At 49.6% G+C, this 27,547-nt stretch overlaps 12 protein-coding genes and 1 non-coding gene across 16 annotated transcripts; 6 read left to right on the top strand and 7 right to left on the bottom strand.

Annotated features, from left to right (window-relative positions):
* Positions 1-104: 104 nt before the first annotated feature.
* FVEG_09313 (hypothetical protein) lies at positions 105-1,091 on the top strand (the record flags this gene model as incomplete). Its single annotated transcript, XM_018898306.1, has 1 exon — positions 105-1,091. One exon carries the CDS (start codon positions 105-107, stop codon positions 1,089-1,091), a length of 987 nt encoding a protein of 328 aa, XP_018756162.1.
* Positions 1,092-1,145: 54 nt separating this feature from the next.
* FVEG_09312 (hypothetical protein) lies at positions 1,146-1,571 on the top strand (the record flags this gene model as incomplete). Its single annotated transcript, XM_018898305.1, has 1 exon — positions 1,146-1,571. The coding sequence occupies one exon, from the start codon at positions 1,146-1,148 to the stop codon at positions 1,569-1,571; it is 426 nt and encodes a 141-aa protein (XP_018756161.1).
* A 243-nt stretch (positions 1,572-1,814) lies between these two features.
* Positions 1,815-4,009, bottom strand: FVEG_09311 (hypothetical protein). Of its 2 annotated transcripts, XM_018898304.1 has the most exons (4): positions 3,559-4,009; positions 3,206-3,511; positions 2,654-3,151; positions 1,815-2,567 (listed from the first exon to the last, which is right to left on the bottom strand). In XM_018898304.1, the coding sequence occupies exons 1-3, from the start codon at positions 3,810-3,812 to the stop codon at positions 3,082-3,084; spliced, it is 630 nt and encodes a 209-aa protein (XP_018756160.1). In that variant the 5' UTR covers positions 3,813-4,009; the 3' UTR covers positions 1,815-2,567; positions 2,654-3,081. The 2 variants fall into 2 exon arrangements, with proteins under 2 accessions (XP_018756160.1, XP_018756159.1); XM_018898303.1 differs by having other exon boundaries at positions 1,815-3,151.
* A 1,130-nt stretch (positions 4,010-5,139) lies between these two features.
* Positions 5,140-5,213, bottom strand: FVEG_16556. The gene has a single exon. It is a non-coding gene; the product is annotated as a tRNA-Val (tRNA).
* A 592-nt stretch (positions 5,214-5,805) lies between these two features.
* FVEG_16555 (hypothetical protein) lies at positions 5,806-6,057 on the top strand (the record flags this gene model as incomplete). The annotated part of the gene is made up of 1 exon (XM_018905804.1): positions 5,806-6,057. One exon carries the CDS (start codon positions 5,806-5,808, stop codon positions 6,055-6,057), a length of 252 nt encoding a protein of 83 aa, XP_018756158.1.
* A 521-nt stretch (positions 6,058-6,578) lies between these two features.
* FVEG_09310 (hypothetical protein) lies at positions 6,579-8,196 on the bottom strand (the record flags this gene model as incomplete). The annotated part of the gene is made up of 4 exons (XM_018898302.1): positions 6,579-7,127; positions 7,176-7,758; positions 7,810-7,843; positions 7,893-8,196. 4 exons carry the CDS (start codon positions 8,194-8,196, stop codon positions 6,579-6,581), a joined length of 1,470 nt encoding a protein of 489 aa, XP_018756157.1.
* A 784-nt stretch (positions 8,197-8,980) lies between these two features.
* On the top strand, positions 8,981-12,005 carry FVEG_09309 (hypothetical protein). 3 transcript variants are annotated; one of them, XM_018898300.1, is made up of 3 exons: positions 8,981-9,159; positions 9,213-9,985; positions 10,041-12,005. In XM_018898300.1, the coding sequence occupies exons 1-2, from the start codon at positions 9,002-9,004 to the stop codon at positions 9,976-9,978; spliced, it is 924 nt and encodes a 307-aa protein (XP_018756154.1). In that variant the 5' UTR covers positions 8,981-9,001; the 3' UTR covers positions 9,979-9,985; positions 10,041-12,005. The 3 variants fall into 3 exon arrangements, with proteins under 3 accessions (XP_018756154.1, XP_018756153.1, XP_018756155.1); XM_018898299.1 differs by having other exon boundaries at positions 9,213-12,005; XM_018898301.1 differs by having other exon boundaries at positions 8,981-9,985.
* Positions 10,124-11,333, bottom strand: FVEG_09308 (hypothetical protein; the record flags this gene model as incomplete). The annotated part of the gene is made up of 2 exons (XM_018898298.1): positions 10,124-11,107; positions 11,169-11,333. The coding sequence occupies 2 exons, from the start codon at positions 11,331-11,333 to the stop codon at positions 10,124-10,126; spliced, it is 1,149 nt and encodes a 382-aa protein (XP_018756156.1).
* Positions 12,006-13,772: 1,767 nt separating the features above from the next.
* Positions 13,773-14,702, top strand: FVEG_09307 (hypothetical protein; the record flags this gene model as incomplete). The annotated part of the gene is made up of 1 exon (XM_018898297.1): positions 13,773-14,702. One exon carries the CDS (start codon positions 13,773-13,775, stop codon positions 14,700-14,702), a length of 930 nt encoding a protein of 309 aa, XP_018756152.1.
* A 1,545-nt stretch (positions 14,703-16,247) lies between these two features.
* On the bottom strand, positions 16,248-17,751 carry FVEG_09306 (S-(hydroxymethyl)glutathione dehydrogenase/alcohol dehydrogenase; the record flags this gene model as incomplete). Its single annotated transcript, XM_018898296.1, has 4 exons — positions 16,248-16,526; positions 16,581-17,059; positions 17,104-17,547; positions 17,592-17,751. 4 exons carry the CDS (start codon positions 17,749-17,751, stop codon positions 16,248-16,250), a joined length of 1,362 nt encoding a protein of 453 aa, XP_018756151.1.
* Positions 17,752-18,127: 376 nt separating this feature from the next.
* On the bottom strand, positions 18,128-19,898 carry FVEG_09305 (hypothetical protein; the record flags this gene model as incomplete). The annotated part of the gene is made up of 2 exons (XM_018898295.1): positions 18,128-19,530; positions 19,580-19,898. 2 exons carry the CDS (start codon positions 19,896-19,898, stop codon positions 18,128-18,130), a joined length of 1,722 nt encoding a protein of 573 aa, XP_018756150.1.
* Positions 19,899-20,619: 721 nt separating this feature from the next.
* FVEG_09304 (hypothetical protein) lies at positions 20,620-23,804 on the top strand. Its single transcript, XM_018898294.1, has 2 exons — positions 20,620-21,402; positions 21,560-23,804. The coding sequence occupies exons 1-2, from the start codon at positions 21,256-21,258 to the stop codon at positions 23,537-23,539; spliced, it is 2,127 nt and encodes a 708-aa protein (XP_018756149.1). The 5' UTR covers positions 20,620-21,255; the 3' UTR covers positions 23,540-23,804.
* On the bottom strand, positions 20,692-25,939 carry FVEG_09303 (hypothetical protein). The gene is made up of 2 exons (XM_018898293.1): positions 25,740-25,939; positions 20,692-25,689 (listed from the first exon to the last, which is right to left on the bottom strand). The coding sequence occupies exons 1-2, from the start codon at positions 25,798-25,800 to the stop codon at positions 23,744-23,746; spliced, it is 2,007 nt and encodes a 668-aa protein (XP_018756148.1). The 5' UTR covers positions 25,801-25,939; the 3' UTR covers positions 20,692-23,743.
* Between the last annotated feature and the right edge of the window lie 1,608 nt (positions 25,940-27,547).

The raw sequence follows: 27,547 nt of genomic DNA, 5'->3' as shown, positions 1-27,547 counted from the left end.
AATACGAACTTCAGTCACTCATCTCCGCGAAGCACTCATCAACTTCAACTTGAGCCTCACTTTTGATATCATTTCACATCTTGACTTCTCTCATCACCCTCATAATGTCTACCCCTTCTCTCTCTACCCTCCCTGAGGAGCTTCAGATTCACATCTTGGGATACATATACAAATACTCCCTCATCGACCTTCGTCTCGTCAGTCACACATTCTCCCGCCTCATCACACCAATCATCTTCCGCGCGATTCGCGTCCGCGCTTATAGAGATGAGCCACAGCGCTTCCTCAACATCGCCATGGCGCCACATCTGAGATGTCACGTGCGAGATGTCACTTGCGATACATGGACAGGATCTTTTCCCACAGAGAAACGCCTGGAGCTCGTGGACGAGTTCTTTGAAGCTATTCCTTCTATCTGCGTGTTCCCTAAGCTCGACACTCTCAACATACTTCTGGAACGTGATGGATTTCACATGTACTACAATACGCAATACCGACTTCTGGAGATGCTGTTTCGCTGTATGGAGGGGTCCTGGCAGGTACATAACTATATTGGCAGGGATACCACGTCTTCTCCCAAGGTCTCTGGTCAACAGGCCAAAACTGGGGTTTCTCGTCCTCTCAAGACTCTGTCGATCTCGAATCTCGTTGATGTCAGTAGTGTCAAGGCGATGCTTTCTTTTCAATCTGTCATGAACTCGGGAGCTCTAAAGGACCTGCGTATCAGCGCAGCTGACCTCAATACAGAGAAGTGCTGCCAAGGTGTTCACCACGATCTCCTTGAGATAGTGCTCTCTCCCAGAATCGCAGGCAATCTCCAGGTCCTTTCCCTGTTTTCTTGGGCCTCATGGGGATGGTTTCCCAACATGGACTTCCGCCTCGTTGGTGCCAACGACCTGCCTAATCTCAAAGTTCTCGCTCTGGGACAATTTGAGTTCAGTCAGTGGTGGCAGGTTGAGTGGATCGGATCCCTTGGCATCGAGAAGCTCTATCTCGATGAGTGCACAGTTCTGCACTCGGATCGCAACCGGGCTGCCATTTCTCAAGAGGAGACCGAGAGGGCAAAGAAGAATGCCTGGCGCAAGGGTTAAACGTACCATACACATACTCGCTGGCACCACATCTTTGAGCACTGGGCCCATACCATGCCCAACCTCCGCGTCTTCAAAATCGGACAAGGCTGGGACATGGATGACAGCTGTTCTTGGAAGGCGATAGACCCAACTTACGAGGGGGACTTTTACGAGCACGTCGAAGAAGAGCACGAGGCTATTTTCCAACCATTCCAAAATACCTACCACCAGCACTTTGAGTGTCCTATACCTTATACCACAGGCACTGGTATTCGATGGTATGGACCTGAGGCTGCCCAGGCTAATGCCGCTGTCTTCCCGTACGTGGAGCAGATCAAGGGTTTCAAGGGTTTCGGTCATACTTATACCGATAGTCCTGGGCATGGCAAGGACTTTATAAAAGTTAGTTCCGAAGAGAAGGAGAGAGACAGGAAGGCGTTTGCTGAGTTTTTGACGGTTGTCGACACCCGACGAAGAGGGTTCGTTGGCAAGGAGTAGGAAGGCTACCTTGTTGTTTTGATTGGATGTATTTTTACAATTGGTTGAGATACTGGGGGCGATAAAAGGAAATGCACTTGTATACCAAGGCGTTGACCGCCAAGACCCAACTTTAAGGGGGCACTTGTTGGTTGTGTTATCTTTTTGCTTCTTCCACTTTGTTATAGAAACCGTGATTGGACGCATACCTGCATATAGAATAGACTACAGAGACTGCAATTTATCCCAGTTCTCAATTTCAAGGTGCCAATTTGGTGAGCCTGGTTACACAAGAAATCTCAAACTCGACAAACGACATTCTGTAACCGAGCGGCCCGAGATGCCTATTCTAACGACCGGACATGTTGCGTTGGGGGCCTTTCAGCCATATACCAATAATCCTTATCAGAGGTGTTCTTGGCTTGCGGCGTGTATTTCCCATTCGTCCTCACAATCAGGCAGATAACGCCAAGTAAATTATTTGTGGAATCGTCCTGCACATGATGAGAAATTATCCAGTTATTTACGGTGAGTTGTACGTAGGCCAAGTGTAAGACAAGACCAACAACGCAATCATGTTCTCATCAAGTCTAGGCATAGGGTATCATGTATTCACATAGTGAATGAATATGTCTGTATGCGGTATAATTGATTGACGCCGAGTTGCGCTGATTCAGCGCTGACTGCAAAGTCTAACCAATCCCCGGTCCCTGATAAAATGAGACGTGCAGCAGGGATCCAAGCCAAGGCATTAACCTCGGAAGACGGAAGATAAGAGTCAATCGAGCGTAGCGCCCTGCCCGCTTCGTTACGGAAGCAACCGAATGAGACGAAACGAGGAATTCGCATCTTGAACGAGGTTAAAGGGACTGTCGAAAAGAGGCACAGCAAATTACTGCACTCTCTCTTTTACCGGTCTAGCTCTGAAGAGAAAAAGTGCACGCGAGCCACCCGCTTGCATTCGATTCCTTGAGTGGCATGCCAAAGCGCACTGTAATGCGATGGAAATGCGGAGGGCTGAATTAAAAAGTTGGTTGGGCTATGCTTAAAACAGAGTTTTGGATTGGATTGGATTGAATCGCAGTGCGACGCGAAATGCTTACGACAACTGCCGGAAAGTGGGAGATGCGGATTGTATCACCACGCAAAACGCAAATGCAACGCAACGCAAGCAATCTTCACTATCGACGCATGCATTGCAAACGACGCCCCTCGATAGTGAGAGTTCCATTGATTCGGGAAGCGGGTATCTCGGGAGGGGAGAATGCTTGGCCGTGGCGTCATTCAATGATAACGCACGAGCGACATCCGAGCAAGCACTAAAAAAGCACTCAAGGCTCAAGCAAGCACTAAACACAGACCAGAACGTCATCAGAAACAATAACCAAAGTGGCACCGAAAGTTTTCGGTAGAGGAATCTTGAAACTGGGATAAAGTTTATTTAATGAAATGGTTGGGTATGTATTTGTTTTATGCTTTTTCTGGGGTATCGTTGTACAAAAGATCATGACGCCATAGATTTTTTATTTCATCATGCAGAGTCCGAGCGCTTCGTAGGTCGTTGTTCTAAATATGAAGATGTAGCAAACAGAAATGTCGCGCTGATGAGATGTTAGTTTATTCTCCGATAAATAATTGAATTGAAGAAGACGTACATAATTCCAGCGCGACACAGAGCAGTCGCTTTAATGAGACGGATGCCTACTTGGCAGATTGGTTGATGCATATCCAGATCATCTTCCGGATCGCATGAAATGTCGCTCGCCATCAAAACGACCATTGTTCCTGTAATAAAAGGGCTGATGAACAAGAACCAGAACCAGGCGCGGAAGAATTTCTCTTTGAGAGTCGTCGTGCTGGCGCCAGGTTCGGTGTCGAGCATTGAGGGGCGGAGGGACGTGAAGATAAAGACTGCGACGATACTGAGGACCTCGAGGGTGCTGATAAGAGCGGCGAGAATGCTGAAATTGTTAGACACTGTTAAACGAGGTCTTTGTGATGGACGTACAGGAAATCGGGGGCGTTGTTGAGAGAGATCTTGGTAAATGGGACCCACGAAATCAACATGCCCATCACCCACGGGAGAGCGAATGCGACGGGCATAAAGCGATTGGTAAAGATTTGCTGCATATCCATAGTTTGCTGATTCTTCGTATTGTCGTTCAAAAAAGCCGATTTCTCATCATGTCCAGCGAAACCAGCCTTTTCGCCCGCGGTTTTGTTATCCTGCCATGTCGGCAAGTGGGATGTTTGGCAATCCATGTTCGTCTTTTGTTCCCGACTCCCCACTTGGCCGATAAAACGATAACTGTCGAGAATTCTCAAGTCCTGAGACTTATAATAAAACAGTCAAGTAAATGTATTTGAGGAGAGGCACAAGATCAACAGGGTGCAGATGGCCCGGCTTTTTAAGAAATCAAAGATAGCCCGCCCACCTACGGGAAGCTTGCATTCATACACGTACCATTCTCGATACGGGCTAGAGGGGGATAACAACAGGGATCGACAAAGGCCCCCACGGCAGATAAACAAGGGCCCACGTGTACGGGAGGGATGAAGCACATGTGCAAGACGATTGGATGTGGTTGGGGAATCTTTATTGCTTTATCCGACACTGGGCACACATCCCGTAGAGAGCAAGTGTCTGCGTCACATGCAAGGTACATGCCTCGAGGCAGGGAAGTAAAAGTCACCAATCACTTATACCATGTGGGCGAGTCTCGGCTTCGTGAGCCGTATGGTGGGCGGGTGCTTGATGACGCAGTTTGGTGCGAAAGCCATTAATCTAGCGGCTGGGAGTTCGGTTAGGTATGTATCGCTTGCAAGGTAAGGTATGTGTGTATTTGTGAGAGGCGGAATTACTGTACCCGAGATCAATTAAGGGCATTGGTCACACAATGAACTACTGCAGTGCTGTTTTATGGTGATCAATGAAGATCTGGGGTATTCCCCCAACAAACAGCGTAAAACTCCAATTCCAATTGAGGCTCAATTAGCCCAATCACAATCGCCAGTCAGCCACACCCCTTTTTTTTTTAATCTGCCCACAAAACATCCTCCAACTCCACTCACGATACTCTTTGGAGCATCTAATCTTATCTGATCTTTTCCCCAGCTCACCTGAACCTATCTACCTTGAATTCGCGAGTCCTTGATGACTTTCATTTTACTGCAATAGATAACAAAAATATCTGGCATTCTTTTATTAAGCATACGGCATGTGGAAACACAGGCACACAACGCGCCAAGTTTGAAGTTGCCTGAGGATAATGTTCTTGTCTTTAAGTCAGCCTGTCTCTGTACTCAGAGTTGCTCTCTTGAGACTTGTGGCCGAGAGCTTGTCGCAGCAGCAGAACTAGTGACCGAGTCGATAAGACACGATATTTTCTTATTCTAAATCATGAACAAGAGATAATCTAGACAGAACCTGAGCACTTACTACCTATCTATGCTTAAAAGCCAAGTATTCAAGCCATGTATATACCTTTCTAAGTAATTCGGCGCCAGAACTTGCTACATGTTACGCAATAGGCACATGGTAAGATAATACGATGTGATTATAAAAGTTGCCAAAAGGGGCAAAAAACAATGGTTCCGCCCGGGCTCGAACCGGGGACCTTCTCGGTGTGAGCGAGATGCCATAACCAACTAGACCACGAAACCGAGACTTCTAGGAATGGCTTCCTATTGGATGACAGACTGAGAAATCATTTGTACCTATAGCCTCAGCTGGCTTGTCCCTCTCTGCAAGTGATCGATCAGTACTACGGTCTTGTTGTATCGCATAGAGGATTGAGCCAACAATGAGGACTTCAGTAAATGCACTGGAAACGCGCTCCTTGAATTATGCCCTAGTAATTACCTTAGGAGTTATCCTCTCCCAAGATCTCTAAGTCCTGTATAGTAAATAACTAATACTCTTAACTGCTGATAATATATCTATTCCCCTTTCTTATAGAAGGGTCATTTAAAACTAGGAACCTTATTGCTTAAGAAGACTTTATTTAGAGTTACCTATGCCTATAGAGTCACATAATGTTCACGACAAAGGCTCGCTATTTGTCCTTTATAGAAACAATGCAAACAGCACTTTAAAGGCAAAACTCTATATTCTTCTGATGTGGCCAGCCCCGGAACTTGAACAGGGTTTCTTAGGATGTACAAAAAGCTACTGCATCCCTCTTCCTTACACCTTCAAACTTGATTTCTTTTATCGTCCATTCCAATACTTAGTCACATTCTCACAAACTCAATAATGGCTATCGCATCCAACAGCACTCCTTCAGCTCAAGACCATGCACCACTTCCACCCAACGTCCATGGTGTCGACAAGTCTGCGCAAAACTCTTCTGGCGCAACTGAAATAGGCGACCTACCCGAATCATCTATACTTCACCTGAAGGCCGCCTGGGGAACTGAGACGATAGATGTATCAGTGAAAGTGGGCGCTGCTGGCCTCGCTTTGATATTTGCCTGCGCCTTTCTCGCTCTGGTGGCTTTGGTATAGGGGATTACTGTCATCACTTCCGTGACTCCCTTACACTTCTGGATTGCGATGACCATTTTGGTGCTGCTTTTGGTGATTTAAGGTGATGCAGGGGTCAGATAACGTGAGGAGCATTGAGACAACACGGGATACTCTCACATGAGTCTGAAGTATTTCGGGCCGTCATCAACTTCACGACCTCGAAATCTATGCGCTTTTGCTCTCCTTCTTTTTGCAAGTCCTGGAGAGGAATGCTTCGAAATATCAGTTTGAGGTTGATATGATTGGTTATTAATAAACATATATCATCCCAGGCGACCTAAACTTGTTCCGGTCGGATTCTATTCTTTTCAACCATATAAACGTGACTGCTCAAGTCACTGCATTGATTAGCGTAATTTAGAGCTGCCATTGATCGTATGGACCTAACAAGGTACTGAATGCGACTGATCATAAAGCCCATTTCCTCGTTTACACACACTCTATTACTGTGACATGACGAATACTATCAGTTATCTCATTTATCAAATTTGTCCTTGATGTCATGTAGCTCTATCCTGATCCTCAACTCTCCTGAAACGCTTAGCCATAAAAACAAACACCCCACCCAAAAGAAGCGATGCACCAGCAAAGATTTGCGCCCCTAGGTAATGACCTCCAGAACGCCTGATAATCATACCAGCAATAGGCGGCCCAGTGAGAGTTGCGATACTATTCGTTGTAAAGATCATGCCCATCCTCACACCTGTCTTGTGCACATCCGTTGTCAAATCTGACAAAGCAGGAGGAAACAAACTCATGGATGCTCCAGCGACAAGGCCATAAACACTAGCCCATGCGTACAAACCCGCTTCTGTTGATACTGCAGGCCACGTGAATAAGCAGATAGATGAGGTGAACACGACAGGTATGAGAACTGCGATGCTTCCGAAGTGATGTGCAATGGCGTTTGGTAGTGAACGGCCGATGATCCCAACACCGTTGACGACCAGAAGGACATTCAATGCGGCGGAGTACGTGAGGGGTTTGTCCAATTGTGAAACTGCAAAAGAGGCGAGGTAGTAGAACGGGAAGAATGTCCCCCAAAATATCTATTCCCGTTAGTATGCCGATACGAGTTACCAATAGCACAGACTTACAAGGAAGATTCCGATTGCAAAGAACAAGTAACCCTTTTCCTTGAACGACGCTAGATCAATCCATGGACCCGATTGTCTCGGCGGTATTCTAGGTCTTAGGAGTAGATTCGCCATGACCAGTGAGATAAGCTGCACCAACCCCATGGCTCTAACCGTCCAAGCAAAGCCAACGCTCATAAGGAGCTGACGAGCCATAGACGGGAATATCAACCCTCCCGTGGCACTTCCGGTAGCAGTGATACCAAAGGCCAGGGCCCTTCTCCGCTTGAAGTATGTAGAAACAACAGCAAGGCTAGGGGTAAACATCAGACCGTTACCTAGCCCTGTACAGAGACCCTGTGAGAGGAGGAGTTGCCAGAATGTCGTACTGAGAGAAGTCATGAATACACCGAGACAGGTGAGTAGTGTGCCGGCAGCGAAAGTGGTACGGAAGTAGCCGGCATCCGTGAGACGGCCAGACAGGGCTCCCATAAAGAACAGTGCAGATATTTGGACCGATCCTATCCAGGATATTTGGCTTGCTGAATTATCGAGGTGTGCTGTGTAATATGTCTGAAAGACGCCAAAGGAGCTGTTGTACCCCCTGACAGAATGTCAGCTCTGATAGTGCGTGGAGGATCCAAATTTGACATACCATGAGTTCAGCATGACTATATGCCCGGCAATGGCTACAAATGGGTCAGTGCTGTATTTAGCCCTGTTCACAAAAGAGCCTACCTGACGCCCAGGCCCAAAAGCCACCATCAGGTGGAGGTCCAAGGTCGCTGTCCACAGCCGAAGTGCGACTCAAGACACGATCCAATACGGAGAGTCTTCTCTGTGGCTGAGTGCATCCATCTTCAGATATGTCGCCTTCGTTCTTTGCCGAGTCAAACTCGTCATTACGACAACCGCGCCAGGCTCTTTCGCTCAGAAAAGAATGTGTCTCATATTCCCCACAACGAAGAGACTCGCCGCTTTCCTGAAAAGCTAGTTCTTTGTTGTCTTTATTCCTATGCGATGATTGATCAGGGGATGGCATTTCGAGTAGGTAGAAAGAGAAAGGTCACGAGTGGAAGTTTTGGAGTGAGAGGTCCTTAAACGCTAGGAGAAAATATTTCATGGAAGATAAAGAGAAGAAATTAAGTTACGCACACGCCTTCTTAAATATCTCCAGTCGCACTAACTCATTTTTTTTTGAATGTTGTTGTAGCCGAACTTAGCCACGAAACTGTCCGTGGAAATCATCCGAACTAGATAGTGTAGTCATGTAGGGCGGTGCTAAGAGAAAATAGTCCGGAATCTGTAAATGACGCACGTACCCAAATTAATTACCTGCACTCATTATAGCAAATGTCTAAATTCTGCCATAGTCACGACACTGGAGCGGATGATATGCTGCCAACGTTGACATTCCTCACTACTTACAAGCTTCGCCGCAAAGCGCTCAAGACTCAGCATCATCTGATGTCTCAGGAATTACCTTACTATATTGTCCCAAAGCCACCTTCACCTCAAACTAAAAGACTGTCTAGATGCTGGACTAAGATAGCCCCGAAAGAACACGCTGAGTTCCAAGTAGTAATTAGAGCCATTCAGCATAGACCTTGACTTTAAATAGTATTCCAACGGCAATAAATATATGCCAGTACTATTAGCCCATATTCTTCCATACAACATTATGCAATATGCAATTATAAACCAATCTGGGAAATCTTGTGCAAAGTTCCAGTTGCCGCATCTCCACTCGCGATGTTCTCATTCGCTTATCTAATCTTATCTGATCATCAGCCGCGTCTCCATCTCCATCCCCATCTCCTGATTCTCCTCCCCTCAACAACTTGACCATGACTCTCGTCCCAGTAGCTCTCGAAAGCGCCACCGCGCATAATTCATGCCAATTATTATTCCCCTCCCGACGAGGCGATTATCTCATCCAGGTATCCTGGCCTCTTTGTTGGAATGATCGCGCTCCAGTAAACGACGATGCGGTCGTCTCCACTGTGTAAGAAAAGCCTCACCGAGAATAACAATGGGGGATTGATCCATGTGGATTAGGTATATCGTCGATGGAAATGCGTACTTTTTTACGGCGACAGATATCGCAAGGAGATTGGAGTTTACGCATCAGACGAGAGCTGTGATCGTAGCTGTTGGGTATCCTAACAAGACTGGTATTTTTGACAAGCGGAGGAATGGAGACTTGACACCGGAGTCTGGGGATGGGGTTTATGATATCCCCCCCGGGCCGGATGGGAAACCATCGCTTGGTCCTTTTGGCGGCGCGTCGGACTTTCTAAATATCATCAAGAATAACATCCAGCCGTATATCGAAAACACGCTCTTCCCGAATGCATCTCTGGGAACAGGTCCCAAAGCGCTCTTCGGTCATTCTTACGGCGGTCTCTTCACCCTCAACGCGCTGTTCACGAAGCCAGAGTCTTTCGACACATTCATCGCTGCAAGTCCGTCCATCTGGTTCAACAATTGCAGTATTGTTCGCGACCAGGAACAGCGCTTCGATGAGCGCAGCCCTCTGATTGGACACGCGCCAAGATTGCTGATCATGTTTGGTGGAGCGGAACAGACGCTGATCCAATTGCCTGGTGAGTCGGATGAGAAGTTTGAGAAGAAACAAAAGGGCGCGATGCAGCGAAAGATGAGGGACAATGCCCTGGCGTTGGTGGCGAGGATGCAAGAGTCGCGTCATTTGAGAAATGTCTGGTGCTGGGAGTTTGAGGGTGAGGATCATGGTTGCGCAGCACCGTGTGCGTTGCAGAGAGGGCTGTTGAGGTTTCTCATGGATCAACGTGCGGGGCAGTAAGTTCAGAGTATATTTATTCTATCTCTATCAAACATCAAATGGTACTAAAGCATCGCGAGTAGGTAGCAGAATTGAAAAAGCAATCAGGTCTATCGAGGTGTTCTCCGGGGGTCGCCGTCTTGTATCGACTTGTCTCTGCGACGTGTCATTTTGATCCTCTCTTCTTTGTCGCTCTTCTTTGAGGTGTCTTTGTCTTGGTAACACGCCCGGCACCCTTCTTTGTTGGCTTCTGGATAGCCCGCCAGTTGAACTTGGCGGGGTCAAAGGGCGGGCGATGCATCATGGGTTGGACCGGGCTATCGTAGATGAGCATGGGCAGGGAGGGGCCGTACATCTGAGGTCTGGGCCGGAGGCGATCGTAAACGTCGTCCTTTCTCCATGCGACAAGGTTATGTTTTCGCATACGCGGCACCGTCTCGTCGGCTTTCCTGTCGAAGCAGTCGAGTATGTCCTGAAAGCATTTGAGGTCCCACGCCGCCATGCTCTCGAAGCTCCAACGGGGTTTGAGGCCACTCTCTGGACCAAAGATGTGCGGGATGGTCCAGGCGAAACTGAAGTCTACCAGCTTCCCGTCCAGGTACTGCTGCATCTTGAGATCTCGCACCACAATGCCTGACTTGTGCAGCCCGTGAAGATTGCGGAGGAGTTGGGGCAGGGAGCGCATCTGTTTCTCGGTCAACACACATGGCATTGCCTGGGTTTCTGCATGAGGTATCCATTCTTTGACAATAGCCATGAGCGGTGTCTTGAGGTCGTAGTGTTGGAACATGGACTGGATCATGTCTGCAGTGGTGGGATCATTCTTTCCCTGGTTGATGAGACACGGGCGCTCGTATTTTTCCAGGAAAGGGAGGAATTTCTGCTGCACCCTTTCATCATCAAGATTAAACTCGACGTAACCATAGGCTTTGATGGCAAGATGTTCTCGATCTAGCTCCTTCAGTCTCCCAAAGACACGGCATTCGTTATAGAAGGAGGTCGCGTGGAGCCGAAGACTATCAATGGTCGACTGGGATATTTCATCATTTGCCACAGGAGGCTCGATTTCCCAGTCGTAGGGGTCGGTTTCGGGGTGCTTGTCGAAGGCTGAAAAGAAGATCCATGGCTCCTTTGTTGGCAAATCGGAGAACTAAATCATGGTTAGACGGCAAAGAAATGTAGCCTGGGTATTGATCGGACGAAGCACTTACTATCTTGATGGCATAGACTTCTCCATGAATCTCGGCCTTCCAGACTTGCGCATGAGCTCCAGAGCCTGAGAATCCTAGAATCCTAAAGTCGTCGGTAGTAATATCGTCGAGGAAGCATTCGAGCTTGGGACCTTCACAGTCCGGAAGCGGTCTTGAACGTGGCATTTTGCAGCAGTGTGTGTTGTTTCAGAGAATTGAGCAAGAGATTGCAGGTAATTGTTCGATTGAATTAACGTGACGAGAAGAGACGGGGGTCGTTTTATATGTTTCGCTCTGTCTGCTAAAACATTGAGTGTCAGCAACGGTGCATCAATTGTTGAGGAGCGAGAGTCTGCGAACCTTGCGGTATTCGACAAAGAAGACAATTCCAGGAGTAGCGCTGCAATTCTCAAAGAGGAGAGACTGGGGGCTGTTCCGTGACCATCAAAGGGGAGCAACTGAAAGAGGGATATGCCAGAAATAGCACAGCTGTTCACACAAAGGGAGCGTCAGCGAACAGTTCTGAAGTGTGTTGATGTCGATGAAGAGAGAGAGAGGACCCAGGAACAGCACCGCCATAGCCAAACGGTGGACTCTGCAGGCAAAACAGCACCCGCAATTGATGAAAGAGGATAGCCCAGGAACCGTGTAGGAATATCCAGAGAGGAGGGCGGAGGGGGGGAATCTGCCAGTCGCGCGATAACTCTGGAAAGGGGGCTGGCGGCAACACGGCCAGAAGGCTAATCCCCAAGAATAAGCAAAATATGACAGATTCCTGTCATGGTTGTGTGCCCAAGCAAAATGAGGGATTGATCATTGCCCTCTCTCCCGTTTGTCCCGTGTCCCGTTTGCCGTTTGTCCCATCCGGGCTTTGTTCGGCCGCTGCGTTTCACTTTTTATTAGCATCAAAGGCTACGCGATCGTAAAGGATGGCCGTCCCTCCGAAATGCCATGTTTCTTTCTTCATGTTGGTGCCGAACTCCATTTCTTGTTCGTTCTGCAACCGGGCCCCGTTCGTTAATGTGTCAATGATGGCACATCACCCTTGTGTCGCCTCACCTAATCCATTTCTCGCTCGCCGGTTACACTATCATCCTTTGGTGATTGGTCGTCCAGCCAGAACGGGCTGTGTGCTACCACATAACACTTGGCGTCCAGGCAGGCTGTGGCCAGCCACCAATCAGGGTCTCTATAGCAGGGGGCAATTGGATTAGAAAGCTGTTTGGGAACTACCGTAAATAAGCCACAGTTTCCAGGGTCGTTAGCCAATGTGCGTCCTGTATTGCTGAGCCCAGGTTCTGGTTTAGCACAGAACTGACCTTGCGGCCGATCATCTATCATCTTGCGGAGCAGGAAACCAGCATGTTATCTTCTATGAATGAGCAGCTTCTAAAAAGCCACCAGTGCACAGTTCTATGATTATCTTGGGGGTATCATGCTCCAGGCCCCGGGGAATGCGTTTGGCAATTCCTCGCGCGGGCAAGGAGACGGGTAGATCATGTTTGCTGGCTCTTGACACAATTCTGATCTCTAGGGTCTTGGCTTATGAGGCTGAAAGTACTGGTCGTCACCATTCACCATCAGATATACCTTGTTCTTGGAAGACGGCCCACTACAGCCCATGTACCTTTGCTATTGCGGCTGAGGTTCTGTTGGCAGAACCCCTGCTGAGCACAAGCCATCTGCTTCCGTATAGTCCAGCAATGGGAAATCCATCCATCACATTCCTCAATGGCAAGCCTTCTAACCAGCCACCAGCGTCCAATCAATGTCAATGGAAGTTTGGCATTACCTACTAAGGTGGTTACGCAAGAGCCACGCGCTACGTTCGGTAGGAGAAGGGGTCCCGGTGGTTGAAATCATCAGCAGTTGGCATCTGCTTGCTTGTGCTTGACAGTATGGGAGAGGCTTGCGGGAAACTGCCGGTGCCTTGAATCATAAGCATATTAACGTTGGCTTGCGCAGCAACCAGGAACCTCTCTTAACATTATGACGGAGCCTTGCATCAAGCTGTCCATCAGTGAGACCTTCGGCAAAGCCACTGGTTCCCAATGCCGCCGTGACCATATCGCCGTTTGATAATAGGGAGTAGTCTCGCCGCTAACGGTCCCTCATCTCTCTCTATAGTGAGGCATCCGGATAGCCACCCGTGTCCGGCTTCACAAGGTACCTACCTACCTGGTCAGATTGATGTGGTCAGGAACTGCTGGCTGTGCGTCATAAAACGTCTTCCAGTTCATCAGTGCTTAGTGTTATCGGAATGGCAATTTTGGCTTGCGCAAGAGCCATTCGCTACGTTCGACAAAAGGGAGTAGGAGCCTGGTTGGCGACGAGTAGACAGGGGTTAGTCTTCTAGAACACCGTCGCTGCCCTCAGGTTATGCGAGGCAGGCTGGCTGGCTGTCATGATAGATCAGATTCTCTGTTTTTAGCTGTTTGTAAGCAGGACCAGACCAGCAGTTGGAAATGGATATATTCTAGAATCTTTCCAACTTACTTCGTCTTGTCAACTCAAACTGAACATCTTGAACCTCATCTATACCTATCGATAACTGCTTACCAACCCCAAACACCTTCTCCATTAGTACTTATCACTTATCCTTCTGCGCCTCTCACTATCTTCGCCATGGTAATCCCTCCTTTCTCTGTTCCCCAGACTTGGGCCACGCAATCTGTCCATGATTCATTGACGTCTAATAACCCGACACTGGACGTTACTGTCAATCCAGGAAATCCTGTGCAGACCAATGCCGCTGTTGTGGCCGGCGCTCAGATCGCACGCTGGCACGATTTCAATGCCGATTGTCTTGGCCAAGCCTACGGCGACATTCTCAACGATTACCCCGTTCCGTCTGTCGTCGGTCACCCTGGCCCTCACACGGTCAATGGACTGAATCGGTTCAAGCAAGTTGTCATCGACAACCTCTTGCCGAGCCTAGCCCATCCCATTCAAACTGGCGCAACCGTGCTCGGGGCCCGCCTTGGAGCTGGGCTACCCAAGGTCCTGTTCAAGAAAGACACCGTGGTGGACTGGCCTCGTCGCTCTGGGTTATCTCTCGTCTCCGATGACGGAACCCATTTCCTTGTCGGTTGTGTTCTGATGGGGTCCCAGTGGAATTCTGCACATCTCGAAAATGCTCGTGTCCGGGAAGATGTCGTACACCTACCACTCCGGCGCGTAGCCGCCTATTGCTTGTCTACAGACACCCGCTACGGGTTTGTTCTGACCACAAGAGAAATCGTTGTTGTCCGAGTCAGCGGCACAGCCCACGACTGCGGTCAGCCTTGCCGCATCGAGTGGCAGGCAGTACCTTGGGATGCATCAGGCCCGGGAACACTCACGGTCAATCTTGCCTTGTGGTACATCTCTATGATGAGTCTCAGCCCGGCCCATCACGCGCTGTGCCCCCCCGGAGCGGCACCGAGTCTCAGCCTCTGGTTGAGATACCACGATCCGGCCGGCTTAACCGCCTACAAGCACCACCTGTCCCTGCGACAGGCTTTTTGCCCTCCTGAGGGCGCTCATGTCAAGGACGCCGTCACTTTGGGCCTCTAACCTCTCACGCTTCGCTGTCGCCGTGATGGGAGAGGACGACATGTTTCGTTTTTGTTGTTGCTTGTTGGTCTTTGGGCTTTCTTTCTTTCTTTCTTTCTTTCTTTCCTTGTCTCTTTTATCTTTCCTTTTCCTTTTCTGTTGGGGTAATCGTCGTGATGTGTGCATCACAGTCTCTACCTAGATCCTTGTTATTTTTCTCTTGTTTTTGTTGCCTCAGATTTTATCTCGCATCTCAACCATGTAATTTGACTGGGCACAATATTCCCGACAACCACTTTTAGTGTCGGACCATTTCGTCAGGAATGTTGGTGCCTGTTATTAGACTTCGGACTGTTCTAGATTTTAGACGGATAATTTTCTGGCATGTTCGGCAAAGATTTTATTAGAAAGCAAGTTGGCGTATTAAGAAATGTAATTGAAGGCTTTGAATTCATTTTCTCTAGCCATCGCAAACACTTTTCACTGAAATTGAAGACAAGTCCTTCTGCGACGTTCCTCATCTCACCCTCTGTCTCATAAAGATGATATCCACATGGCAATCTTCTCCTGAAATAGGGGAAAGCGTCGAGTTATCCGACAAGAGAGTTGACTATCAAGGCGACAGGATGAGTTACGGAGAAGAGTAAAGCTAATCCGTTGCCAGCGCAATACCGAACAGGAATAACCCTCGGGCGAAAATAAAAACATTAATCCGTCCCAAGACGATGAGAAAGGCATCTAGCTATAGTGCGGTGATACCGAAACACAGTTGTGATGCAACGTGAAATCCGGAAGGGTATACCCGGCTCGCACCAATGGAACGGGTAACTGGTACGCCATGCTCTGTTTAGATGACCCTGAGACGTATGTAGTGTGGATTGAGCTGCCCTGGCCCAGTTCCATGACCTAGATTAGTAGTGAGTGATTTTCATTTGATTCGTCAATTCACTACAAACGGTTGTCCTGTCCTGTCCTGTCCTGTCCTGTCCTGTCCTGTCCTGTCTGTCTGTCTGTCTAGGTAGGTAGGTAACTGCCGCGGTGAAATGTGAAGTGAAACATGAGGTGCAAATCAGTCACGACCAGAATCAAGACAATGGCCCAGCATGGTTTTCACATCAACAGTATCTTGTCCATCATACACTCTATTTAGCGATTAGAAAAAATTATAACACAGGGAGCTATAATCGTGAAATCGAAAGTATCCGCTTACAAGTTGGGAGGCCATCGGATGCAAAATAGGAATGCATGTCTCTGATGAGCTCCAGTGCAGTCGGCGACCTTTTTCGACCATCGCGTTAGCCATACTCCGTAAGAGCTAGCCGAATGCAAAACTTGCATTGAACCAAGAACAGTGAGGATGGCTTCTGATGTTGCGAACTTCCGTACACTGGTGAGTGAGTGCAGTAACTGGAATGGGCCAATCATCAATGCCTCCACAATCTTATCTTATCACCTCAATCAATCCGTCTCACCTCATGCGATAACAAAACACCACCAACACAATTGACCAATAATAACATTCTCATTTACCCAATTCATAACTCATCACTAACTATCCTCATCTCATCAATAAGTCGTCAGACTAGGCGTGCTAGGATCCTGAGGGAACGAGAACTTGGTCTCCACAAATATCTTCTGCATCCCATCCTCCCTCTTCTCAAACTTGTAGTACACCTTATCCAGATCCTCCAGTCTGACACGGTGCGACAGCATCTGAGCCGGATCAAGCTCGCCCTTTTGAATCATCTCAAGAAGCTCATGCCAGTATTTGTGAACGGGCGCTTGCCCGTTGCCGATGAGACGAACGCCTCGCTCCATGAGGGAGCCGATGTTGAAGTGGTTGGTCTAGTCATGTTAGTCGCCTGTACGTAAAGAGAGGCTGGCATTGGGAAGACTCACGTAGCCCACGTAAACACCAGTTACACCACATCGTCCATAGTTTCGCACGCCCTCAATCATCTCGTTGATAATCTCACTCGTGTCCGTCTCAATCCCAACGGCCATCTCGAGCCAGTGCATCCAGCCCTTGGCGTACTCACCAGCCGCGCACTCAATCGCGCAATCAGGTCCACGGTTACCAGTGAGTTCCTTGAGACGGCTGACAACGGTAGGCTTGTTAGTCACGCCGTGCGACAAGTGCTTGTAGTCCACCAGCTCAAGCTTGTCCTTGTGTTCAGCGGGCCAGCGATCTCGAATAAACGACAGGCGTGGCTCTGTGTCGACAAAGATGATCTGGCTTGCGCCCTCTTTGATGGCAAAGACACCCGCCATTTGACCAATTGGACCAGCGCCGAAAATGGCGACCGAGTCGTTGGGATAAACGGCTGTGTCCTTGACAGCGTTGTAGGACGTAGCCAATACATCAGACAAGTACAGCGCTAACAATGTCAGCATAGCTCACTCAACAGATGCAACTACTCACCCTTCTCATCGGGAACATCATCAGGAATCTCCAAAAGATTCACATCCCCCAACGGAACACGCACATACTCCGCCTGCCCACCCGCAAACCCTCCCGTAAAATGCGAATACCCAAACATCCCCGCCGTGCGCCCTCCATACATGGCCCTCTCAGTGGTGTTCGAGTTCGTCTTCTCACACTGCGACGAGAGCTTCTGCTTGCAGAAGAAACAATCGCCACACGCAATCTGGAACGATGCGACGTAGCGCTTCCCAACGTCTATGCCCTTGACCGCTGACCCGACCTGGTCGACCACGCCGCAGAACTCATGCCCGAGGATGTCGCCCTCGCTGAGCTGCACGACTGTGCCGTGCAGGAGATGTAGGTCTGAGCCGCAGACGGTGCTGCCTGTTACTTTGAGGATCACATCGCGGTCCTCAAGAATCTTGGGCTTGGGTGCGTCGACTGTTTGTGTTAGTGGTGTAAGTGCATGTAATGAAGCGACATACCCATTTGGACTTTGTTCTTGCCAATCCATGCGAGAGCCTTCATGGTCTCGCCAGACTCGCCGGCACCTGGCTCACGGTATGAAGTGACATCTTGCGCTGTAACGGCGTTGTCGCCGTGGCCAATGATCTTTTCGGCCTGGTAAGCTGCTTGAGTAGTCATTTTAATAGAGTTCTAATGCGATATACTGTTGACTTGGAGCACCTTGATGGCACGGCGAAAGGCGGTATTTATGAACATTTGTTTATTCTTCATTACTTCATGTAACAATCTTGTACCCGTCATACGTAGTATCGTCACCATGACTGTGTGGTGTTGTGGAGTTGATGCCATCATGACGATCCCTGCTCCGTACGTCATTGACTTCTCAACCCCGGGGATCATCTTCCACCGTGAGATGTAACTGGACGCTCGGAATTATCTGCTCAACTAAGCTTCATGCCGATGAAACAATTACCTATTCTGTGCGTGTCATCTCGATCTAAGCTCATAGCCTCATCATAGTTCGACAGGTGGCATCGCTCCCGTTGCGCTAAGCTTACACTACACTGATCCCCTTTTGGAGCTCCGTCTTGGTGGGCATCTTGTTAACCCGCATTAATTCTGCACTCTGGGCCATAGCTGGGTCTCTTCCCATGCTAGCCATGGCGACGACCGTTTCGCCCTTGCAGTAGTAGGCCACAAACTTATTCTCGGCCGGACTACCGTCGAGGACAAGGTCATCCCAGCCAGAGGCCATTGTGTTGCCGCAGTATCGTAGTTGAGCTCCCAGAGCAGACCAGAAAATGGGAATAAAGTGCTCAGTCTTGCCGCCTGGGTTGACAATGTGGTTCGCAGCGATGCGGCCCGCCTTCTGGGCAACGTTCCAGTGCTCAATTCGCACGTGCTTACCTTCACCTCCGGGGCCGTGGTATGGGAACGTAGCGATGTCGCCGATGGCATAAACATCCTTCAGACCTTGCACAGAGTAGTCGTCGTTTGTCTTGATTGAGCCATCGTCCTCCAGCTTGATGCCACTGTTGTTCTTCAGGAACTGGGTAGCAGGTGCGACACCGACACCAAGGACAACGAGATCCGCCTCTAGCTTAGTACCGTCCTTGAGTGAGACGGAGCCAACCTTGGACGCGTCAGAAGCAGAAGGCTCGGCCTTGTCAACACTTGCGCCCATGTAAAACTTGACACCTTTGCCTTCAAGCGCCTTCTGGAGACCTGAACCGACCTTTTCGCCGAGGACGCGCTCAAGAGGAACATTCTCCATACCAATGACAGTCACATCATTATCGCCGGCTGTCGCGACCGCCAATTCAATTCCGATGAACGAAGATCCGACAACAACAATCTTCTTGCCCTTCTCACCAATCTGGTCGACAATCTTTTTCGTGTCGTGGACACTTCGGAGAGTAAAGATGTTGTCGAGGTTCTTGAATCCCTCGAGCGGAAGTCGTCTGGGGGTTCCACCAGTGGCAAGGACCAGCTTGGTGTAGTCAATCTTCTCGCCTTCGCTGGTGGTAACGAAGCGACCCGAAAAGTCAACATTGTTGACCTCGCCTTGGACAAACTTGATAGAGCCACCCTCGTAGAAATCCTTGTTTCGCCATTGCAGCTTGCTGAGGTCGGTCATGAGAGCCTTGCTCAGCTTTGTTCGGTCGATGGGGTAGTAGCCCTCGTTGGAGATGACGGTGATGCTACCCTTGTATCCATTCTCGCGAAGGCTCTCGACGACACCCAATGTTCCCGAACCACCACCGACGACAACGACATGGTCTTCCTGGACACTTCCGAATTCGGTGCACTTGACATTGGGCTGTCGCTTGGATGACTTGATGGCGCTCTCCTCTCCGGTGAGGTACACTGCGCCGTCTCGTTCGGCGACTTGGAAGACGGGAAGATGATCGAGGGCGGGGGCATCCTCAATATCGCCGGTCTTTGCGTTGAAGCAAGCTACGATCGATTAGTACAAGCATAAATGGTTGACTGCATTCGGACATACCTCCGTGCCATGGGCATGTGATGCGACCGTCGCTAGTCAATACACCCTTTGCGAGAGGTGCACCATAATGAGTGCACTTGGAGCCTAGGGCTTGAGTCTTTCCTCCAGTGTTGACGAGTAGAACCTTGCCATTCTCGATGCCCTCAACTTCAACCTCCTGCTTGGAGCCCGGAGAGAGGTCGAGCGATGAAACGCCCTTGAGCTTGTACTCTTGCGCCATTGGTCTGTATGTGGAGAAAGGCCTTGCTAGAGGAAATAATCGAGGTGTGTGTATTCGAGCTGAGCGAAAGCTTTGAAGTAATCGAGAATGTGGACGCATCAAGACGTCTTATTAAGGAAGAGAGAGGAAGAGAGAGAGAGCTGTGGGATGGTATGGCAGGTAGCAGTGGGAGACCGAAATTGGGGGAAACGAAGAAACGTGGATATGGCACCATCAATTCGACGGCAGCTGCAGAGCAACAAAGGTCCCTCCCTAACAAAACGCAAGCATCACCACTGGAAGCTCCGTATCATCCATGCCCGCGATGATGTGGGGGATGACAATGGGAGTGATGTGACTGGTCGAAGCTTTACGGGCGAGGTCGTGTATGACGACATGCCGACGTTGTAAGCCGTTCTCTTGTTAAGGCTGCACCACGATCCAACCGTTTCCGATTTGCATTTGTATCTGTAAGCAATGCCCCGCAGAGAGCATGATGCCACTATTATCTGCCGGCTTACGAGGCATTGAACGAATGCAGGCGGTGTAAAGTATGAATGCGAAAAATGATAGGGTAATGATCCCTTGGACGACATTTAGAGTTCATGTCAGATCAGACAGACTACCCTGGACCATGTCAATTGACTCGTCACGTGCCTTATCATCTTATCAGAGCGCTAAATCCGCGTCATGGCGGATTGAGCAATGTGTGACAACCTTGAATTCCACATCCAATCACACGCGAAAAGGAAATGAGGGAATCGCGAGCGCTCAACACGTCTTCCCTGCAACTCTATCGCGCTAACCGAGTCCAGAGTCTCCGCCCCTAATGAATGCCTAAGAGATCCCCGGCACGAACTGAACTGTTCGCAGCCTATTACCCTTGCCATCTCTGCATCACATGGCTTGTGCAAGTGGCTGAGGTTGGTCTCTTTTGAGGCCTCATCTGCCTTGTTTATTCACGCAGTGCAAACACCTACGAATACAAACAAGTCGTCACTGCAGTCTGTCCATATTTATCTGCATCACTTCTTTGTTTACTCCAAAACTTCAACTTTCGGCGATCTCGCTAAGTCAGGAACAAAACTCCACTCCTACCCAACTTAGACTCGCGCGGGAGCCCACATACCAATTACAACCTCAGCCAATTATACACAAACAAAGACCCTCTTTGTTTGGCTCAACAGTAAACACCAGCCGTTCCCATCAAAACGACTCGAACCCGACGAGACGGTCATCATCTTCTTGCCTTGGACTCTGGCTCGTCACGAGTCCAACATTAGCTGCCGACGGACCATGTTCTAATCTCGCCCTTCAATCATTCCTTATCTCCTTCGATCTACAGTATTATCATGTTGCCGACCGATCCCTTGTCTTCCGCCGCCTTCGTTACCCTTCGCCAACTCTTTACCCTATTATCTGTACAATAATCAAAGCTTCAAAAGGCCTCTCCATCTCCGATTTCGCTCCGCCCATCATGGAGAGGCCGGATTTTGGGCCGGAGCCGCATATCTCTGAGATGACTTGCTGCTGCGGACGAATCGACTGCGCTCTCCTCAAGAAAAATTGCTCCATTCTAGAAACAGTCGAAAAAGATGTCCATACCGCGGCACAACTTGGTCAGGTTAGTCAGGTACCAGTCCTCAATTTTGGGGCATTCCTCTGCTTTTATACAGCTGCCAATTCTTCCACCGCCTAAACACCCGCATGTCCCGCATGCCAGTCCCCGCTAGACACGTCAATGCCCCATCACACTGCTGACTTGTCTGTCTCCCTTGTAGGCTCTACTCGCTAGACATGAAGCATATATGGCCGACGCGGAGAGGGACCGTCTTGATCTTTCCTCCAGGATAGAGCGTCTGGAAATGGCCAAGCAGGAATTAGAGGCTGAGAATGCCCTGAAAATTGAGGAGAATCGTAATCTCCTCGACCAGCTTGAACAGCTCAACAACACCGTCTCCGAATCCGATACAAAGATCAAAGCACTCGAAGCAAGTCTGCTGTCGTCCCAACAAGCCGTCCGAAGACTCGAGTCTGCTGCCCTGCGAGCCGAAGATGCTGAGAGGCACATTTCCCTCTTGGAACTCGAACAGGACGATCTCTATCACGAATTGAGGTCGACGAAAGAAGATGCTCGAACACATGCACAACGTTGCAAGGAGGCGCAACGCGGTATCATGGATATGCAGGACCAGCTGGAGAGGATGGAAGAGGAAGCTCGAGAGGAGCGACAAAGACATGCCGAGGTTATTGGGCGAATGGAGCGTCAACGTCAAGTTGAGAAGCAGCTCAATACAGCCGCCGGTCGTCTAAAAGGTGCAGCTGCATCAAAGACACTGCAGGAACCCAAGCCAGGAAATTCTGTCGTCAATCATTTCGTTCGGGATCTTCTTCAAGACAATGCCAATCTACAGCTTGGCATGGCTGAGCTACGGGAGATGCTTCTCAATTCGAACGATGAGATTCAGTCTCTGCGAGAACAACTTGTCACCCACCAGCCAATCGCCGATAGCAGTATGACTCTCAAAGACGAACTCGAGGCTTATGAGCCGCCGACGACTCCTCGAATTTCGCAAGAGCTCCACATCCACCACCATTATCATGTTTCAGCCAAGGCCGACAAACAAAAAATGAGGCGGAAGCGTGCGAGCTTGAATTCTAGTATATTTTCAGCCTCGACAAGTTCTGGCACATCAACCCCAAGAAATTCCGCTCGCTGGAGCTTGGGGCCTGCCCTGCCTGCCCTCGCTTCCATTAACACCAAAGAACCCAACTCTGTCATTTCGATGCCCAAACAGAGATGGTCCATGCTCTCAGAGCAACCTTCTGAAATCGCATCGTCCGTACCAAGTTCACCACGATCGAATCTGCGAAACTCGATGTTTGACTCGAATTTTGGCGACAGCGATTATCCAATGTCGCCAGCTACGAGCTTTGACCCCATGTCGCCCACCTGGCGGACGCACCGTAAAGGCCCGTCTGACATTTCGGCTTTCAGCCTTCAAGCACCTTCCCTCCAGCTTGATCCAGGCACGCCGCCTCAAAACTCGCGTCAATTTAATGATGATGTGATACATGAGGAGGATGAAAATGAGGGCGAGGAGGTCATGTCTCGAACCGAGACACCCGATCTCGGCAACACCCCGTCAATTGACGAGAGCTCAATCGTCGAGAGCTCTGAGGACAATAGAGACGAATACATGCCGCGTCCAAGGATTCATCGAGCTATTTCTCACGAATCCATCATGTCTCTTACCGGCGGCCTTGACATTCACACGCTCAAGGCTCGGCCTAGCCAGCTCACCCTTCGACCACTTGGTGGCGCTGAAGCTGTCGTCACGGGCGTCACAGCGCAGCCCACACTGTACAGAGGTGCAGCCAAGCGAAGCACCGCTGCCCTCCGAGACACTTTCGCTGGTCTTCCCTCAAGTAGAACTGTGTCCAACCCACTTAACAGGCCTGGGTCAAACAGATCTGCGTCGCCAGCTCCTTCGGACACCCCCCAAGGGAGCCCCGCAGGAGGAATAGGAAAATGGGTTGGCTGGAGGCCTTGGGCTTCGGGCAGTAGTGAAAATGCCCCTCCAAAACCTGCGGAGAAGGAAAAGGACAGGAATATTAACCGGACGCCGGGTATCAACCAGCCCGGGTCGATTCCTGGCTTTCATCAATACTGGGCTGCTCAGAAACGAAAGGGCGCGCCCGCTCAGGTCACTACCGTTGATGTTGACCGTGAGGCCCTGGTAGAAGGCTTACAGGACTGAATACTACCTATGCGCTCAAACTACATGCACCCGGAACTGGAGTTGATCTCATTTGTGGCGTTTGTTGAGGAGGTTACCTGGTGGAGATACCCTGGCTAGACAAGCCTAGTCCCTTTGTTTTACACGTTGGTATTGGATGCATTCGTTTGGTGTTTTATTGGTTCGTCTTGGGTATAAATATCATAATCATACATATCTTTATCCTCATGCTATACTGCTGTTGAGCATAGTCCAGTACGTAGTGTCCACACCCTGCAGTGCCCAATCCTCTGGGTCGGCCGTGAAGCAGGGCCAGTTGGAGTCCAACACATCAGGCGCAAAGGCGCACGTTGTGGAGAGGTCGCAGTTTTCGGAGCCAAAGCTTGGCGAGTTGAACGACAGCGGGAACTGTGACATGTCGACGTTGCCACTGGGCGTGGTGCTGTTGGACGCCATCATGCTCGCTGTGGAGGCGGGCGGCGTCGGGCCGGGGTTGATGTTCACCGTACCCAGGAACGGGACGTTGAGATGGACGTTTTCTCCGCTCGTGCCTGATTGTCTCTGCACGATGGGCAGAAGCTGCCGGATTGTTTCCGCCGCTTCGATGCAGAGCCGGTCGTTGTTTAGCGCGCCCATTTCTTGCATCCTTTCCTGTGTCTTTTCGGCCAGGTCTCTGTCGTGCTCTTTTTCTGTCTCGTAGCCTGGCCAGCGCCACCCGAGGTATCCTAGCAGGAGCGTCATGGCCGCCACGAGGGCGGAGTAATCGACGTGTCGGCCTGATATGGATGTTGTAAAGCAATTGCGGTACTCGAGGAATCGGTCGAGCACGTCGCGACTTGCCTGCATGCATGTTGCGCGGTTATACTCGTATCGTCGTTGGCCGCGATCGCGAAGAAGATAGGGAAGATGGAGAAGGATTAGAAGCGAGAAATGTCGGATTTGAAGCTTTATCACGCTCATCCCGTCGCCTGACGCGTCGGATGTACCGCAGCAGATCGCCATGTCGGGTAATTTCCACCACAGACCATCATCCATCATCTTGTACGCCTTTTCAAGCTCCATGTCGATGGACTGCGTGAGGACATATGCCTCACTGCCTTTGAGCTCATTCCTATCCGCGATCTTGCCCGCCATCATGGCGTACACTTTGCCAAGCTTGTCGCTCGGTGCATCCGACACGAGAGCATTGTCCTCTGCGAAACTGTTATCGCGAGAGCCAATTGGCAGCCCGAGAATGAGCGAGACGTAGCGGTCGTTGCAGTTGATGCGGAACCAAATGACTGGTGGTGAAGGGCGATGCTTGTTGCTGAATGATGGGTCTACGGATTTGATTGACTTGGCGCTCTTGCGATCAATGCCCATGAGCTGCGCCATGTTTAGAGCGCGACGGCCTGTCAGCCACGCTTTTCGCAAATGTCCTGCGTCGCTTTGGTAGAAACTCTGGAGGATCAGACACTCGAGACCTTCTAAGCACCCGACAAAGTCATCGTCTGACGTGACTAGTCGTCCAGTAACGGCAATCCACTCCTCCATCGTCTCGCGGGGCGATTTACTCAACCCGAGGGTACTCCCATCGAAATACGGAGGCATCTGCTGCAGACAGACGGCAAGTTGTAGAAGACGTTTGGCGAGAATGGCGGGATGGCTTGTCACAGGTGGTATCTGCGCCAGTGCCGACAAAGGCTCAGGCTTCCCATCAATCTGATCCTGCTGCGAGTAAAACATGGCCAGGACAAAGCGCGCCCCAGGGCTCTGCTGCGAAATAGCATACAGGATCTGCTGCGACGGGAAAAGCGCGTGCAGCTGCGCAGAAACATGCGTCGCCTTTGCAGACCTGCTAGGAAACCTGTGCGTCACGATCGCAGCGTCAGGTTGGTCCAGAATCTGCTGCGCGTTATCCACGACCGACGACTCAAACACATCAGCCGTATGCTGCGTGAACCGCTCCAGCGCGGGATCTTCTGATTCTGGCGATGGCAGCGGCTTGTCGACTAGCTTCTCCATCAGCTCCTCCAGACGGCCGAGGCGCTGCGCAAGACGCTTGTCTTGGGGCGCGGCGGGCGGCGTGGGGACATATTCCTGTGATATACAGCTTGTCTCGCGCTGTGTGCAGCCAATGCAGATTGGGTCGTCCTCCTTTGAGAACTGGCATTTTATCTTACGGCGGCGGCCTAGGCATGTAAGCGCCGTCACGGCATATGAGTGGAGGGGAGAGATTTACATTCCCAGCAGCTTCGTGTTCCTTTTCGAACTTTGCGGCGCTTGGCGGGTGGTTCGGACATGTTTGTAGGAGAGTTATTCGGCCGAAGAGGTGAATATGAAGGGGACTGAATGGGTTGGATGGGTGAGATGGTGAGAGGTGGTGATGATGTATACGGACGAAATGCGGACGAAGAACGGACGAATTGGTGAGGTTTTGTGGGGTGCTGCGGGAGGATTAGCCCGGCTTATGGTGGCGGCGTCCGGACGGGGGAAGTGTATTTGTAATGCAGATTGAGTCAACAGAGAGAGGCATTGTGTAATTTATCTGGTGTTTTGATGTCGATCTGTTATTTAACATTGGGAGGTAGTTGGTGCTGTTCACACTGAGAGATTCTGAAGATCGCTGCGACGTGGTTCAATCCGAAGGATGAGTACACTTATGATAAAACGCGATGACAATATCGAACGACAGTATGCGCCATCGATTGGATCCAGTAATTGAATTCGCTCTGCATTTTTATGTGAGATTAGCAGTCTGACGCAAATCTGGATGAGGTGGCTGCTTGTTGACGTGCAGATCCTCTCTGAATAGCTTCATTTTACAGTATCGTATCACCACAGCACACACGGCCTCTGAGACAATGACCTGCATGGACTCATGCTCAAATTAATTGTGCGCTCTGGCTAATTCTATTAACAGTGCTGCACCAGTGCAAAGACTCAGCTTCATGCTATAAAGCAAGTCGCGTCAGGTCGCGTTTCACGAGTATTGCATCTACCATCTCTCACTAAAGCCTGTCATCATTATTCGCAAATACACACTTTATTCATCTCGAAAGAAGAAGCATCATAGTCTAGCGAGAAAACGAACCTTTGTCTCTCGATTTCGCGCTCAATCGTTAAGAGGCTGGTTATTTGCACGTGACCGACAAGGAAAGATTCTTGGTCATAGTGGACTGTGAGAGGAGCACGGGCGGTAAGAATTGATGACTTTTAATGAGTTTATGATCACTTTAAGATGAGATTTTTCTTTTTTGGTAATCATTTAATGAGTTTTGATAGTTTTATAACCATTTTAAGATGAGATTAGGGTAATGTTTTTTTTATAACCTGAGAAGGATGGGATTCGAAATGGCAAGGTTTTGGGAGTAGCGATAAGCATTCATTTATCCATGCTATAAGTACTGGCATTCTACCCTATATAGAGTTAAGAATCTGCTAAGATGATCTGTTATTAGCATGCAGGACATGTAAATCATAAATGCAAAACTGGCAATTAACAGTCTTGCAAAAAAAATCTCATAATTGCTAGAGCTCTATTGCATTTCTATCACTATTTTCTCGGGCCCTTAGAACTTGACCTTCCTAGCCCTTTTTCGCCTGCTGCCTGGAAGTTCACCCAGCTTAATAATTGGCAGTCAGTGAGCAGTATATCAAATCGAGTCATAGACAAACAAGTGGCGATGAACAAAGTTAATAGTTTAAGATTGAGGCTTGGGACGCAGAACTGATATGAATGGGGAGAGAATTGGGAGTCGATTGACTAGCTATCTTCTGTACATTCAGACTAGCATACCCGGTCCAGCCAATCAGATTAATCTTCAGGTTAAAAGGGCTCAAGCGAGGTGTCGGGCGAGACCGGCATACGCCAGCCTGCTCCGGTCAAACACGGCCCCGCTCTTCCGATGTTTGATCGACGCGACGCGACATGAGCTATTACCAGCCACGCAACACTGCGACAGCAAAGAATAACGATAGAACGAAATTAACACAAGAGAACGAAAAAGAATTTAAAAAAAAAAATTGGTAGCTTCTCTTTGATTGAGC

Source organism: Fusarium verticillioides, chromosome 5, assembly GCF_000149555.1.
Source record: "Fusarium verticillioides 7600 chromosome 5, whole genome shotgun sequence".
Taxonomy (NCBI): domain Eukaryota; kingdom Fungi; phylum Ascomycota; class Sordariomycetes; order Hypocreales; family Nectriaceae; genus Fusarium; species Fusarium verticillioides.
Note: the sequence above shows the minus strand (reverse complement) of the source record. Positions and strands in the feature narration are given on the sequence as shown.

Coding starts and splice junctions, on each gene's coding strand:
- FVEG_09303 (XM_018898293.1), bottom strand. CDS start 25,800: ATGTCCGAACCACCCGCCAAGCGCCGCAAAGTTCGAAAAGGAACACGA. Junction 25,690..25,739: donor AACACGAAGCTGCTGGGAAT/GTAAATCTCTCC, acceptor TTACATGCCTAG/GCCGCCGCCGTAAGATAAAA.
- FVEG_09309 (XM_018898300.1), top strand. CDS start 9,002: ATGACTCTCGTCCCAGTAGCTCTCGAAAGCGCCACCGCGCATAATTCA. Junction 9,160..9,212: donor GATGCGGTCGTCTCCACTGT/GTAAGAAAAGCC, acceptor CATGTGGATTAG/GTATATCGTCGATGGAAATG.
- FVEG_09304 (XM_018898294.1), top strand. CDS start 21,256: ATGGAGAGGCCGGATTTTGGGCCGGAGCCGCATATCTCTGAGATGACT. Junction 21,403..21,559: donor CCGCGGCACAACTTGGTCAG/GTTAGTCAGGTA, acceptor TCTCCCTTGTAG/GCTCTACTCGCTAGACATGA.
- FVEG_09311 (XM_018898303.1), bottom strand. CDS start 3,812: ATGGATTGCCAAACATCCCACTTGCCGACATGGCAGGATAACAAAACC. Junction 3,512..3,558: donor AACAACGCCCCCGATTTCCT/GTACGTCCATCA, acceptor TAACAATTTCAG/CATTCTCGCCGCTCTTATCA. Junction 3,152..3,205: donor CTGTGTCGCGCTGGAATTAT/GTACGTCTTCTT, acceptor ACATCTCATCAG/CGCGACATTTCTGTTTGCTA.